At 48.0% G+C, this 16,595-nt stretch overlaps 1 protein-coding gene across 1 annotated transcript in view; it reads right to left on the reverse strand.

Annotated features, from left to right (window-relative positions):
- The window catches only part of GPT2 (glutamic--pyruvic transaminase 2), a 51,625-nt gene extending 47,364 nt beyond the window's left edge, over positions 1 to 4,261 (reverse strand). Inside the window, exon 1 of the mRNA XM_030204386.1 lies at positions 3,564 to 4,261. Coding sequence (XP_030060246.1) covers positions 3,564 to 3,893 — 330 coding nt within the window. The 5' untranslated portion in view covers positions 3,894 to 4,261. The remainder of the gene's footprint in view (positions 1 to 3,563) is intronic.
- Positions 4,262 to 16,595: the final 12,334 nt, after the last annotated feature.

Genomic DNA, 16,595 nt, shown 5'->3' on the forward strand with positions numbered 1-16,595 from the left:
AAAGGGCATTGTCCTGTCACGGTAGCAGCTAACGAAAACGGAATGCAGATGAGCAAATTAGTATTATAATAAGTAAAATTCGTATTGTAATGAGATGCACTACCGTTTTCCGATCCCCTTACCTTGGAAAACCTAACGGGAGGTCTGCACCTCTCGTTGGGGCTGCTGTGAGGGAATTGGAAGGAAAAAAAAAATTCTTGCAGAGCTGAACAACAAGCTCCAAAAACGGACGACAATGTGGAAAAAAAATGTCCAGTGCTCGTCAGGGATGTCCTTCTAAAGTGCCTAACATGGACGTCCTTCACTAAAACAAAAAAGGACGCCCCTGACGACCACTTGGAAGTTTGCAGCATTCCCCAAGGGAAGGGCTACATGCTTTAAACAGGGTGCATCTCCTCGAAGTTGCAGTCAGTTCAGAGAAGTCAGATTAATCGTATGTGGCTCACTGCTTCTAGCTGCCACACAGAAGGTAGAGAGCAGCCGGGTGTGGAGGGAGGAAGGAGGGAGCGTGGCTTCTCCGGGAAGCTTTGCTGACACTCTGCACCTCTCGTTGGGGCTGCTGCGAGGGAATCGGAAGGGGAAAAAAAACATCCAAGTGCTCGTCAGGGACGTCCAAGTGCCTAACACGAGCTGGACGTCTTCCTGCAGCTTTTGTGATGGGCGTCCTTCTTGGACGTGTTTTTCTTACCTGCCTGAAATGACCACAACCACAGTTCTCTCAACAGCCCCTCCGAGGTTGTTTTCAGCTTGCGCCCTCCCCCCCCCCACCCCCACAGGATCGAGACGTGCGGGGAGGTCCAAATCAAAACTTTTTGGACGTCCCTCTCTCCAGGTCTCTCTCAGCCAATCACAGTGTGTTTAGCTGATAACAGCTAAATGCGCTGTGATTGGCTGAGAGAGATCTGGAGGGAGGGACGTCCAAAAAGTTTTGATTTGGACGTCCGCGCATGTCCCGATTCTGTTGGGGGAGGGGAGGGCGCAAGCTGAAAACAACCTTGGCGGGGACTGTTGAGAGAACTGTGGTTGTGGTCAGTTCAGGCAGGTAAGAAAAACAGGGGCGTCCTTTTTTTTTTCTTCAGAGAGTCCTTCTTAATTGCCTGATGTAAGCCTGCCTTTAACATGCAAAGCAGTAAACAAAGGAAATGTTAAACAGCAAAGAGCAGCAGCACTTAAATTAACTGGGGCTCTTTTCACAACTCTTTCTCTTCTGAGGTTTCAGGCTGCTGACAAGTTTCCTGCTAGTCAGGGATGTCGTTTTTTTTTTTTTTGTTGTTGTTGTTGTTTTTTGAGTGAAGGACGTCCTTGGCATGTGAAAGTCTGCAATGATTATGGGGATGACTTTTTTTTTTGTTGTTGTTTTGAGTGAAGGACGTCCATAAAGGACGTCCTTGGCATGCACAGAGCAGCCAGCATAACACTTGGCTGCTCTGCTCATGCTCAGCTGGCCAAATGGCTTGGAAGGAAATTCCATGCAAATGAGCTAGCAGCGACCAGCTCATTTGCATGCGATTTCCTTGATGCATGCCTGTTTCTTACCGATTCGCTAAGGAATCGGTAAGGGAAGGGCTTTAAAGTTTTTGTTGATGCATCTGACCCTAGGCCTCTTACAGAACTTTGCAAGGAACTAGCCAACTATCAAAATCTCAGTTCTAACACCCATAGGTTAAGGTATGATGTGATACGACATATTATATATATACAGTGGTGTACCAAGGGGGGGGCGGTGTGGGAGGTCCGCCCCGGGTGCACGCCGCTGGGGGGTGCTGCGGCGCGCGCCTGCTGCGAGAGTTCGCTAACTTCTCTCGTTCGCTGCAGCTCCCTCTGCCCTGGAACAGGTTACTTCCTGTTCCGGGCCAGAGGGAGCTGCAGCTAACGAGCAAAGTTAGTAAACTCGCAGCAGGCGCACGCTGCAGCACCCCCCCCCAGCAGCATGCACCCCGGGGGGCTCTTTCGCGGGGGGGGGGGTCTTTTGCCGGGGGGGTCCGCGCTGCACCAGGGGGGGGGGCGCTGCACCCGGGAGGCGGGGTGCCGCCCCCCTAGGAACGCCACTGTATATATATATATTTGATCTTGATTTTTCCTTGTCATTTTCAGGGCACAGATTGTAGAAATCTGACCAGCACTAGACTTATTCTGCAACTACTGAAGCTGTCATTGAAGCCCACTCCAGCCCATCCAAATCTCTCCAGGCATGATCGGGGCACAGACCATAGAAGTCTGCCAGGAACTACACTTGTTCTTCAACTACTGATGCTGAATCTGTCCAGCCATGATCAGGGCACAAACTGTAGCAGTCTGCCCATCACTGACAATGCTTCTTAATTACTGGTGTTGCTATCTAATCACCGCTAAGCTTGTTTGGTTCCACGTCTTCCATACAGGATTCCTTTGCGTTTATCCCACACATTTTTTAATTCTGTTACTGTTTTCATCTCCACCTCCTCCTGCAGGAGGGCATTCCAGGCATCTACCACCCTCTCTGTGAAAAAGTAGTTTCTGACATTCTTGAGTCTGCCCCCCCCCCCTGCAACCTCAATTCATGTCCTCTAGTTCTACCACCTTCCCATCTCTGGAAAAGGTTTCTTTGTAAATGAATACATATCAAATATTTGAACATCCGTATCATATCACCCCTGGCTCTTCTTTCCTCTAGGGTGTACATCTTCAGGTCATTAAGTCTCTCCTCATAGGCTTGTGGTGTAACCCCCATACCATTTTTGTTACTTTTCCCTGAACCCCCTCAAGTCGATGTGGCCTCCAAAACTGAACACAATATTCCATGTGGGGCCTCATCAATGATTTGTACGGTGGGGGGGGGGGGGGCAGGTAAGGCTGAACGCCTAGGGCACCCACTACTCTTGCACTGGTTCTGGCAACAGTACAGGCAGCAGGAAACATTTTTCTGGCTGAACTGTGGTTTGTTTCTTTAATGGACCATACAGAAATGACAGTGCAGGACAAAGAATAACTGCAGCTGTAACTTTCAGAAATCTTTCAGCACTTTGGCTGCTAGTGCACTCCAGAATTCTGCTGGTCTTTTGTGCGTCTTCTGTGTCAAGATCAGAACAAGTCAGTGTCTACTGCAAACGGAGAACAACAGAAACTCATCCTTGACCTCTCTTACTGATCCTAATAGGGCTTTTCTGTTTTCCGTGTGCCCATTTTACAAGTCACTGGCCTCTTCTAACACTACTTCTTGTCTGTCTGAAAATAACCATATGCACAGTTTTTAAAAAAATGTTACAATCAAATGTATGTTTACTAATCCTATGATTTTATTCAAAGGATCTCATGACTTTCTAACTGTATTTAACAGAAGACCAGACATACATACCTAGGGATTTCTCTCATCCCCATGTCCTATGAGGAAAATGTTTGGCTTATCTGGCCCTAAAACTGTTCTGTCGTTCATACCTCAGCAGGTCCCATAGCAACACAGCATTCAGGATGATGCAACAGCTACAAGCTTAGATGAAATGAAGAAGCATGACGGCCCCTGGAAAAACCTCTTCTTCCCCTTAACCCAGTGAAAAAAAAGAGCCAACCTGGGCAACGGAACTCACGTTTTGCAGCTCCTTTTCGATCTCGCCGGCCTTCAGCACAATGGGCCCCCTAACCGCATACTCCACCGCTTTCACCTGCGGGTTCATGGACTGCAGGGTGAGGATCTTTTGCCGACTCTTCCCGTTCGGCGCACTCACCGCCGCCTGAACCTCGGCTACAGTGCTAAAGCCGGGCTCCCCTTGCCCGCCGCCGGTCGGGGGTCTGTGACCGAGTCCGGAGGAGAATGGGCGCCGGGTGAGACACCAAGCTCCATCACTAAAGCAGTTCACGTCTGTAGCAGATCCCAGGCTTGCAGCAGCCTGCCTGACAAACACATGAAACCGATGCATTCTTTACTACACCAGGTTCCTTTCCCCGGATAAATAATAATAATGAAAAGGGGGGGGGGAGGGGGGAGCCTGCTGCAATGATCAAAGAAAAAGGAAAACAAGTCGATGTTACTAATTTTGAAGGCGAATACAGAGCATGGTCCAACTAGAGCAGCTGCTGGCTACTGAGCTTCATTCGCAGAGCTAAATCGGAATTCTGACTGAGACTGACAAGGAAAATAGCCCTCCCGTGAACAAACGACAGATCCAGACAAGCGAAAATGCCGAGTACCATCGCACCCATCTGCTAAGAGCCCCGGCAAGCTCTCACTATTCAAACTTGCTCCAGTCCTTCCTCCCAATGTATGTGTGGCAGAGGGACGAACGAGAGCTCAGTGCACGGTGGGAGTTGTAGTTCAAAGCCCGTCAGCTCTAAGGCTTATCTCGGCGGGCGCTGGCCACAGTAAAACTACAAGCCCCAGGATGCAGTGAGAGAGGGGGCTGCATTCTGGCAGGAGGGGTGGCGAGGCTCGTTGGGGGTGTGAAAGATGAGGAGGTATCAGGTGAAAGAGGAAAAGAGGAGAAGATGGCAGGGTGCTTCCCCGTTCCTCCCCCGAAGTGCTGTCGGCCCAAGGAGGTTAGATTGAGAACAGGAGACAAGTACGATGCTATCTAGCCTATTATATGGCTTGAAGCCAATAGGCGGAGTCACAAGTACACCCAAAACAATAGCAAACGCTATTGAAAGCAATAGTAAAATATTATTAGAAATAATGGACTGCCTATGCGTGGTCCATTTGTAAAAAGTCTAAAGAAGTTCCAGTTGGATAGGCAGTGCCTTAAAAGGTGGAGGACAAAAGATGTTTTTTAAACTTAATTGACATCATTTTAATTTATTTGAAAACGTCCCATATCAAACCTATAAATGGCAAGTGACCGACTCACCTGCAAATGCGCAGTAGAGACTTCCCTCTCTGTCCCGCCCCCGCGTCAAGACGTGATGACGGGGGGGGAGGGGCGGGACAGAGAGGGAAACTGCGCGGAAGGGGAGGGAGGGAACTGCTGACGTCGCTACCCGCTCCCCCCCCCCAAGGTAGCCGCTACCGCCCCCCCCCCCCCGGAGTCGCCACCACCCCCCTTCACCCGGCCCGGGCCCTCTCTTCGTTATTCAACTTACAGCAGCGCCGAAACAGCAGCAAGCAGCAGCTCCCGTTGGCCTTCCTTCACTGCTTGTGCCCCGCCCTCGCCGACGTGACGTCACACAAGGGCGAGGCACAGGCAGTGAAGGAAGGCCAACGGGAGCTGCTGCTTGCTGCTGTTTCGGCGCTGCTGTAAGTTGAATAACGAAGAGAGGGCCCGGGCCGCGTGAAGGGGGGGGGGTGGTGGCGACTCCGGCGTGGGGGGGGGCGGTAGCGGCTACTTGGGGGGGGGGAGGGGACATGGGACGTCTCAGAAGGAGGGGGGCCTTGGAGCTGGGAGGGAGGGAGGGAGGGAAGGGGGCCTTGGGAGCTGGGGGGGCCTTGGGAGCTGGGGGGGCCTTGGAACTGGGAGGGAGGGCTGGGGGCCTTGCAGCTGGGAAGGGGGGAGGACTGGAGCCTTGGAGCTGGAGGGCAGGGGGGCTGTTACAGTTGTGAGGGAGAGCAGGGGGCCTTGGAACTGGGAGGGAGGGAGGGAAAGGGGCCTTGGGAGCTGGGGGGGCCTGGGGCCTTGGAACTGGGAGGGAGGGAGGGAGGGTGGGGGGCCTTGCAGCTGGGAAGGGGGGAGGACTGGAGCCTTGGAGCTGGAGGGCAGGGGGGCTGTTACAGTTGTGAGGGAGAGCAGGGGGCCTTGGAACTGGGAGGGAGGGAGGGAAAGGGGCCTTGGGAGCTGGGGGGGCCTGGGGCCTTGGAACTGGGAGGGAGGGAGGGTGGGGGGCCTTGCAGCTGGGAAGGGGGGAGGACTGGAGCCTTGGAGCTGGAGGGCAGGGGGGCTGTTACAGTTGTGAGGGAGAGCAGGGGGCCTTGGAACTGGGAGGGCGGGAGGGAAGGGGGCCTTGGGAGCTGGGGGGGAGGGCCTGGGGCCTTGGAACTGGGAGGGAGGGAGGGCAGGGGGCCTTGGGAGCTGGGGGGAGGGCCTGGGGCCTTGGAACTGGGAGGGAGGGAGGGCGGGCAGGCAGGGGGCCTTGCAGCTGGGAAGGGGGGAGGACTGGAGCCTTGGAGCTGGGAGGGAGGGCAGGGGGCCCCTTACAGTTGTGAGGGAATGGGGCCCCTTACAGTTGTGAGGGAGAGCAGGGGGCCTTGGAACTGGGAGGGAGGGAAGGGGGCCTTGGGAGCTGGGGGGGAGGGCCTGGGGCCTTGGAACTGGGAGGGAGGGAGGGCAGGGGGCCTTGCAGCTGGGAAGGGGGGAGGACTGGAGCCTTGGAGCTGGGAGGGAGGGACAGAGGGGGCCTTGGAGCTGGCAGGGAAGGAGGATGGCAGGGGCTTTGCAGCTGCAACGGGAGGGGGGCCTTGGGGAAAAAAACATTCCAATACCCGCCCGTTTTTACGGGCTTAACGGCTAGTGTAGTTATAAATATCATGAAATCAAAACTGAATATCACTAAAGCAGCTTCAACAATTATTGTAGTTGGTGTATTTTTCTATACACTCTTCTATACAATATAGTAATACATGGTCAAACTTTTAGGATATCCAGTGTACTGATGGGTTCATCTTAACTACTGTTGTAATCTGCCTTGGGAAGCCTGGTGTTATAAAGATTGAAAGTAAAATTAAACTCTCCTTTCATTGGGGCACATGGAATCACATCTTCACTTCATCTATTTTGTACAAATTTATTTTTCTATTTTGAGCAAGTGGTTTTCATAAGTTAAAACATAACCAAGTGGGCTATAAGCCCTTCATGCAGCCCATTGATTTGTTAAATATTTTGTCCTTGTGATAACTTATACTGTGCCAAAACTGGAAATACAGTGAGACAGAATAATAGAATTTAGTAACATCCAAAACTTATTAATTAGCATTATAATTGCATTCGCATTTGGGTAATAACTGAAAAAAATGCTGTTGAAAACTGACTTAAAGAAGAAATAAATATATATCACAGAAATGGAAAATGTTGGCACATTTAAACTGACTCTGGACTTCTGCACAAAGGTAGCTCTGCCCTCATTATTTAATATCTTTCTTTTAAATAGTAATAATAAACAATATTAAGTGCATTTTTATAATATACCACTGCAGTCCATAAAACAAAAGGTGCAAGTTCCCACAACCATCTTTCTCTTTTGATCTAGGCACAGGAAAAAGAAAAGATTTTAAATGTTCCTGTTTCAACCTAATTCATGTTTAACATGGGATATAACTGCCATAAATAGATAGATAGATAGATAGATAGATAGATAGATAGATAGATAGATAGATAGATAGATAGATAGATAGATAGATAGATAGATAGATAGAAACTCTGAATGTTGAGCACCTGATTCTCATAACATGATGTCTGTTTAGTGGCCCTTTACCATGAGAAAAAAATCTCTGCACAAATATAACACATTAGGGTGCCCCTATAACCAGCCCCTCCAAATGACACACTGATTATGATTTATAACAAATTACAACTCTACCTATGAAAAGTTATTCTGTTATTATACTTCCTCTGTGTACATGCGTATGCTGCACAAGCGGGCATGTTTGAAAATATAAGTGAGATTAAATAAAAATTCTAGCAACAATAAAGAATGACAACTTGGATGCAGCAGCTCATAGGTTAGTTTACTTTGTTTTGAGTGTATGCAGAACAACGGCTGTGCAGGGAAAGGAAAACATAGACTAACCTAAGTGGCTTCTTAATCAAACCTCCTTGTGTCGACTGGCCGGCTGAGTAGAGGAGTGGCCTAGTGGTTAGGGTGGTGGACTTTGGTCCTGGGGAACTGAGGAACTGAGTTCGATTCCCACTTCAGGCACAGGCAGCTCCTTGTGACTCTGGGCAAGTCACTTAACCCTCCATCGCCCCAGGTACAAATAAGTACCTGTATACAATATGTAAGCCGCATTGAGCCTGCCATGAGTGGGAAAGCGCGGGGTACAAATGTAACCAAAAAAAAATTACACAGGCAGGTCTTGTGTTGGGGCAGGTTCAGTTCCGAGCAAGACCTCCTTCATGCGGCCTGATTTGTAACCAATAGGGTAAAATAACGTAAACAGCCTCTAGCTGCCTATGCAGCCAATTATACAGTACCGACATAGAGAGATGAAGTGCAAAATTCAGACATGGGGCACAGGAAAATAGGAGATACTAGAGTACAGATACTGGACACATGAAGTAGGAATTGAGAGACAGAGGAGATGCTGATTGTGGGGCATAGGGAGGTGGAGGGCAGATGCTGGACATAGGAGAAGAGGGAAAGATAATGGATGCAGGGAGAAGATAGGGATAGAAATAGAACGGGAGATGCTGGGCATGGAGGGAATAAAGAGAGAAAGAGAGGGAGATGCTAAAGAGAGAAAGGGGGAGATGTGGACACAGGGAAGGGAGAAAGAAAGAGAGAGAGAGATGCTGGACAAGGAGGGGAGAGAGAGAGAGAGAGAGAGAAGAAGAAGAAGATGCTGAACACAGGGAGGGAATAGAAATAGAGAGATGGAGATGCTGATCTCAGGAGAGAGATAAAGGCACAGACAGAGAGAGAGCAAGACAGGGAAGATGCTAGATGGAGGACAGTACGTGGAGCTTCTGGAGAGGGGGAGAGATCCTGGACATGGGGAAGGGGGAAGTTACTGGAAGGCTGAGGAAGAAAAAAAAGATGGAGAATGCAGGCTGGAATGAGAGAAAAGTTGTAAGTAGATGTGGTAAAAAGAGGGAGATTGAGTGGATGATAAAAGCAGGAGTAAATCTTAGTGTGTATTTATACAGTACAGAGAGAGATAATTAAATGGAAACAAGCTAAGAGGAAAACATCAATGTCAGAGATGGATGTAGGAGAGGAAGTGAGGAAGAGAGGAGGGGGGTGAAGAAGTATCAGATGGACTGGAGACCCTGGAAAGAGAGTTAAGAGAAGAAGAGGAAAGCAGAAAGCAGAGTCTGAAACACGATTAGAAAAATAAAATGACCAGACAACAAAGGCAGAAAAAAATATTTTCAGTGTAGTGATTTGAATACGTTAATTTTTGGAATTTACTTATCTTTTTAGTTTGCATAGTACAGGGGGAGGTGTATCTCCTATTTCTCTAGTGTGTACTGCATGCAGAGTGTGGCTTTTTGGGGGTTCAGTTAATTTTTGTGTATATATTTTGTATTCAATTTGTGGTCACTTAGGGGCCGTTTTACTAAGCCACATTAGGCACCAGCGTGTGCCTACTGTACACCAGAAGCATTTCCGCGGGATGCGCTGAGGCATCCCACAGTAGTGTGGCAATCAGTGCACGCTAATCCCGTGTCAATGGGTGGAGACTAGGTATGCCCTTCACTAATCAGATAGTGTGGGCACATTGTTGCGCGCTGCCCAATTTGCATGGGGTTAGTGCGGGAGCCCTTAGTGCCTACAAAATAGGTAGCAGAAAGGGCTCCTGCGGTAATGGCCATGCACTAATTAAGAAATTAGCACCTGGCCATTACAGAAAATATACAGATGCGGCCATTTTACCGCCACGCTAAAAATGGCCGCAGTGTGTGGGAAACCCATGTGCTAACAACAGCGTCGGTCATTTTATAGCATGGCTTAGTAAAAGGGCCCCTTATTCTGTACTCTCTGAGGGTCTAATTGTGTGACTGAGACCAGATATTCTGTTAGAATTAAGATTTTATGTAGCAATCTTTAATCATCTGACTTGTTTTGTTTTTTTTTCTAGTAGATGTATTAATGTTCTAAATTCAACTGCAAAATTTGTGTGGTGTTGTCTTTACAGAATGGGTTTTTGGCATTCCTTTCTACTCTTTTGTTACCCTGTAAACCAAACCACTTTGGCAGTGGCGTACCAAGAGGGGGTGGTCCACCCCGGGTGCATGCCGCTGGGGGGGTGCCGTGCGCCTGTTGGCCGAGTCCGCTAGTTCCCTCCCTGCTGCTCCCTCTGCGCGGAACAGGTTACTTCCTGTTCCGGGGCAGAGGGAGCAGCAGGGAACGAGCGGACTCGGAGCCGACAGGCATGCGGACCCCCCCCCCCCCAGCAGGTAAAAATGCACCCGGGGGGGTTGCGCTGCACCCGGGGGTGTAATTTCGCCGGGGGGCCGCGCTGCACCCGAGGGGGGGTGGGGCGCATCGGCGATCCGCCCCGGGTGTCAGCCAGCCTAGGAACGCCACTGCACTTTGGTTTCCTCATCTAGCAAAAGTATAACAAGTACCTAATAAACGTGAGGGTCTTTGTGTTGTGTGAGTTTTGGAAGTTGGTGCTATTTGGTATGGTAGATTTGCTCTATATTTCCTAAGGGACTCTGTAGGATTTTGTAGTGCTTCACAGTGTGCCTGGTACTGTTATTAAGATGACACCGGAGTTTAAGTTTGTTTTTTTGTGTACATTGAGTTCTGTGGAGAAATGTCCCAGTTCTGCTCTGCTTCCATTGTTGGGAGACGGGATGCAGAATATGAGCCTCTTTTACAAAGCTGTGCTACCAATTCTCGGTGCAGCAAATGAGATGAAGCTCATTCAATTCCTATGGGCTTCCTCTCATTTGCCACACAGGAATCGCTAACGCGGCTTTGTAAAAGAAGCCCCTTATTATCAAAAAGAAAACAGTATATCAACTATTTTAAACCATTAAACTATTACAAATGTGAGAACTACAGTGCAGTTTATAACACCAAAATAAAACTAATTATAATAATTTTATCTTGGTGTTATAAACTGTGCTGTGGTTCTTGTTTTGTTTTTTTTTCTTTTTGTTCTTTGGTGTATGAACACCTTCAGGCTTATTTTCGAAAGAGGAGGGCGCCCATCTTTCGATACAAATAGGGAGATAGGGGTCCTTCTCCTAGGGTCGCCCAAATTGGCATAATCGAAAGCCGATTTTAGGTGTCCTCAACTGCTTTCCATCGCGGGGACGACCAAAGTTTGCAGGGGCGTGTCAAAAGCGTAGCGAAGGCGGGACTGGGGCGTGCCTAACACTTGGGCGTCCTCGACCGATAATGGAAGAAAAAGAAGGGCGTCCCTGACGAGCACTTGGGCAACTTTACTTGGTCCTTTTTTTGTTACGACCAAGCCTCAAAAAGGTGCCTGAACTGACCAGATGACCACTGGAGGGAATCGGGGATGACCTCCCCTTACTCCCCCAGTGGTCACTAACCCCCTCCCACCCTCAAAAAAATTTTGTTTAATATTTTTTGCCAGCCTCAAATGTCATACCAGCTCCATGAAAGCAGTATGCAGGTCCCTGGAGCAATTTTAGTGGGTGTAGTGCACTTCAGGCAGGCGTACCCAGGCCCATCCCCCCCTACCTGTTACACTTGTGGTGGTAAATGTGAGCCCTTCAAAACCCACCAAAAACACCACTGTACCCACATGAAGGTGCCCCCCTTCACTCCTTAGGGCTATGGTAGTGGTGTACAGTTGTGGGGAGTGGGTTTGGGGGGCTCAGCACACAAGGTAAGGGAGCTATGTAACATAGAGGCATATTTTCAAAGCACTTTGGGAGGCTAAGTTCCATAGGTTTCTATGGAACTTTGGGAGGCTAAGTGCTTTGAAAATAAGCCTCATGGTAACATAGTAGATGACGGCAGAAAAAGACCTGCATGGTCCATCCAGTCTGCCCAAGATAAACTCATATGTGTATACCTTACCTTGAATTTGTACCTGTCTTTTTCAGGGCACAGACCATATAAGTCTGCCCAGCAGTATTTCCCGCCTCCCAACCACCAGTCCCGCCTCCCATCACCGGCTCTGGTACAGACCTTATAAGTCTGCCCTCCCCTATCCTAGCCTCCCAACCACCAACCCCTCTTCCCCCCACCTGGGAGCAATTTCTGAAGTCCACTGCAGTGCCCCCTAGGGTGCCCGGTTGGTGTCTTGGCATGTCAGGGGGACCAGTGCACTACGAATGCTGGCTCCTCCCATTACCAAATGGCTTGGATTTGGTCGTTTCTGAGATGGGCGTCCTCGGTTTCCATTAATGCCGAAAATCGGGGATGACCATCTCTAACGTCGACCTAAATTTCGCGATTTGGGCATCCCCGACCGTATTATCAAAACGAAAGATGGACGCCCATCTTGTTTCGATAATACGGGTTTCCCCGCCCCTTCGCCGGGACATCCTGCGAGGACGTCCTCAGGAAAACTTGGGCGCCCCTTTTGATTATGCTCCTCCTTGCCTCTCTTTTGTTTTTTGCAGAAAAAAAATATATATATCAATCATCTTAGTTAAGTGTGCAGTGTATAGAATGTTTTATATTATATTTGCGTCTATATATAAGCTACATGTACAGGTGTTGAATATCAGTGCCTACTTGTATAGAGTATGCTGTCTTGGAATGCCCATTCCATGTCCCATTTTCCTGATATATGAAACTGTACGTGTACTTTAATAAAAAAAATGCATACTCTGACATTTGGTGCCTTGCTGAACGTACAAGTGCCTTTTGAAAATTAACCCCCATATTGCATGGGAATATGTTGCTTTCTTTTTTCTTGGAACAACCACCAGACCTTAGTGAGGGCGCCCCTGCTCCTTGACTGGAGATCTGAGGAGGCCCTCCAATTTTGAAAATCTTGGTGGGGGAGGGTGTTGCGACAGTTCATCCCTCAACTAAGACAACAGACTGCCATGAGTTGCCACTGAGTTCTGATATCTGTATGGTTCATTGGCCTCAAGATGAACTAAAGCAAAAGTTGGCTCAGGGTGCCACAACCCCTTGAGCCTGTTGAAAATTACCTTGGAAACAATTGTGCTCTAAGATGACATTTATGATGTGTACAGAGAGGTGTGTCTAGTGGTTACTGAAAATAGAAAATCCTGAGTATTCAGTTCCACTGACTGTTTGATTTTGCTAGTTCATTAGCTTCCTGATTGTGTATAAGCAAATAATCACATTGTTTCTTCTGATGTTTGCATTTGAAATTGTCATGCAAAGTGCAAGCTGTTCACCTAGCTATCCCCTTTATAACTATACCCCCCAATATTCAAAACCATTGAACCGGCCAGAAATGGCACCGGACTCAACGGTCTATCCGCCAGTATTCAATGGGGGATAGCTGGTTATCCCCTGCTGAATATTCCCTGTTAGCTCCTAGGAGATACTTGGCTATATCGTGCAATATAGTCAGCTACCCCTGAATATTTTAAGTGACCAAACTGGGCAACTTACAATAGCTGGTATATCTTTAGCTGGTTTAAAGTTAACTGGATATCTTTGAATATAGACTTAGCCGGTTAACTTTAAACCAGCTAAAAATAAACTGGATATTCAGTGCCAGTGACCGGAAATGGCACTGAATTATCCAGGCTGACTGTAGGAGTTAGCTGGGCTCCCTCTCGTGGTCTGAATATCATCCCCATAGTTATTACTATGACTACTTATCATGTCTGTAGCATTACTTGACAGTCCCTGCTCCACAGAACTTATATTCTAATCAGTACAAATATACAGGACAAAACATACTGAGAGTTTCATTAATGAAAGCGGTATGAATCCATAATAATTGTGGACCCTGGTGGATGGAAAATTATATAAATTCAGTGATAAAATTTGGACTTTTTTTTGCATGCTAAGCCCAGATTTAACATGGCACCTTATAAGGCTTTTTTTTTTATTTGCAGGTCGTGTGCTAATGTTATCATTAGCATGTGAGACCTGCAAAAAATTAACATGGCTTCTACAGAGGTCACCCAGAGTTGGATGCCTAAATTTGGGTGCACAGAGCAGATGACATTTTGTCAACTAATTAATCTGCATGTGCAACAATCAATTACTGATGTTAATTGCCACTGATTTGGATTTGCACGGCACGCAGATCTGCCTGTGCACTATTCTATAACACTGCATGTCTAAATAGACTTATGCGTAACCCAAAAAGGGGAGTGGCTCTTGGAGGACCACGGGTGCATTAGGGACAGTCCCAAAATTTAGACACAGTGTTGTAGCATACCGAAGTTATGCACCCAACTTGGGCACCAGGATTTACACTAGGTTTCAGCAAGTGTGATTTCTTACACCCAAAGCTGGATGTGGGAATCTGCACAAAGTACTATTTTAAAAAGGGTGCTCAGCATGGAGCATCCTTTGTATAACAGCACTTAGTGATGTGTGATGTGATGTGAAATGTTATTTGTATAGTGCTAACTCCCACCACATGGCGGTTCAAAGCGTTTAACAAAAATTAAAACTTTACATTAAAAAATGTAAGCATAGAGAGGCCCTTTTATGAAAGGGTTGCCATGTGGCAACGGGCTTGCTGTGCGGCACCCTGGAACTACCGCCGGACCCACGCAGCGATAGTTCCGGCTCGAGTGTGTAACATTTCTGGCATGTCAGAAAATATTGTTAGAGTTTTTACCACAGGGCTAACCTGGCAGTAAGTGGCACTGCCTGGTTACTGCCGGGTTACCATGGGAGCCCCTACAGCCACCTCAATGGGTGGCGGTAATTGCTCCCCGTCGCTACTGCAGTGCCCTTTTTACCACAACTTGGTAAAAGGATCCAAGAATTTCTTAAATAAACATGTCTTAAATTTCTTCCAAAAAGAGCCATAGGAGGAAGATGCATGTAGAAAGAATTCTCTAAAATGTTCTTAAACCTAATTCCCACAAAATATGGAAAAAGCATCATTTACTGATTTGGCCTTTACTATTTAGGAGGTGTTAAATGCTCTCGTATTAAGTCTGTGTTATCTGGTTAGTGCTAATCATAACACACTAGCCAGATAATGCAGGAATGCCCACTTTCCATTCATGACATACCACCTCCATAAAAAGTAATTTTCTTATATATATATATATATATATATATATATACTATAATAAAACTCACCCTCAATGTTCTGAAGACAACGTTCTGAAGTCACTCAGTCACTCCCTGAAGGGTTCATGGATTCATGGTGGTGAAGCCACAACACTGACCATGTCTCTCTGCCCCGCCCTCGCATGACGGACCAATCAGAAAAAACACCCTGAACATTCTGAAACACAAAGGACCATCACAACACCGTTTCCAGGCAACACTAGGCAAGGTAAGACGAACCAATCAGAGGAAACTACGTGACAATAAGGGAGGAGCATTCCCCATCAGAATGGCTCATTATCTGTGCAGCACGGAGAGCACAGAACCACCGCTGGAACGAGAGAAGAATATTCCTGCTGTGGGTATGTGCAAAAATAGACAGGGGGCGGGGGGGGGGGGGGGGGGAGAGAAATTTTTAAATGCCTAATGCCAGTACTGAAGAGTGCCAGAGGGCCCATAGCAAAGACCATATTTGGGATCGCTTGACATGGAGTCAGAGGAGCCGGAAAACAACGTGCCCGTCACCATCTGGGATGTGGGCGAACAGGACAAGCTGCGGCCCAGCTGGAAGGATTACCCGCGACCCAGCCAGCAGCAAACAGCGACCAAGGAAGGGGGAGGAGTACTCCTTCCCTGCCTAGGAATCGCTGGAGACTGGCTGCCAAACTAACGAAACAACTGCACAACGACGCACCACCTCCATCATTCAAAAGGCATCCACTCTTTCTTCAACAGAAATGCAAACTAATAATACAAAACAAAGAATACCCGTTTTCTCACGCAGCTACAAGTAACTCCCCACCCCCTTCCTCTTCCCCTTTTGCCAAAGCGGCCGTGCCCAACCATCCCCAGCCTCAGGCAAGCCGTCTCCCACCTCGGGGATTCCCCGAGCACCCAGAAAAAGACGGCGCAGCTTCCCGCAGTGCATGTTCCAGCATTCCCCTGCAGCCGGCCTGAAATGGACCGAACATACCGGATCACCACCCGATGGCCCGAGACCGTGCTCCTCTCCCTTCCGCCAACTTAAAACAACCATCCCCGTCCTCAGGCAAGCCGTCTCCCACCTCCAGGATGTCCAGAACCCCAGCCAATGGAAAAAGACGGCGCTGCTTCCCACAGCACATTTCTCTTCCAGTGTTCCCCTACAGCAGCCCTGAAACGGCCAAAAAATACCGACAGACCAAGAACGTGCTCCTCTACCTTCCGCCCATCTAAAACAACAGTGCTGCCTCAGCACAACACACACACAAAAAAAAAAAACGGAAAAAACAATCCACCACTCAGCAAAGGCTGACCCCCCTACAACCACATTTACATTTCACCAACAGAAAGACCCCCCCTCCACAAACCTCCTTGACAGACAAAACCACACACACACAATACAACAGACACACACCCTCAAAGCCACACACCAATCCATCCCACTTTGCCAGCATAGCACAGCACATCCCTCAACCCCCCAAGCAAAAAAACAAAACAAAAAAAGACACACATCAACAACCTGCACACACACCCCACCCTCACACACACAAAATAGCTCTGTGACACATACACACACACACAAACAAAACCCACATGCTAGTGCCCATTTCATTGGTTTCGGAAACGGGCCTTTTTTACTAGTATATATAATAAAACACACCTCCAACGTTCTGAAGCCAAGAAAGTGAAGCCTTCAAGCCTTGAAGCTTTCCTGCAACGTTCCAGAACTATGTGTCGTCAATTGAGGAGATGGATCCTTACAGAGCACACAAATGCTTCAAGGCTTGAAGGCTTCACTTTTCGGCTTCAGAACGTTGGAGGTACGTTTTATTATATAGGAT

This window comes from Microcaecilia unicolor, chromosome 5 (genome assembly GCF_901765095.1).
Source record: "Microcaecilia unicolor chromosome 5, aMicUni1.1, whole genome shotgun sequence".
Lineage (NCBI taxonomy): Eukaryota > Metazoa > Chordata > Amphibia > Gymnophiona > Siphonopidae > Microcaecilia > Microcaecilia unicolor.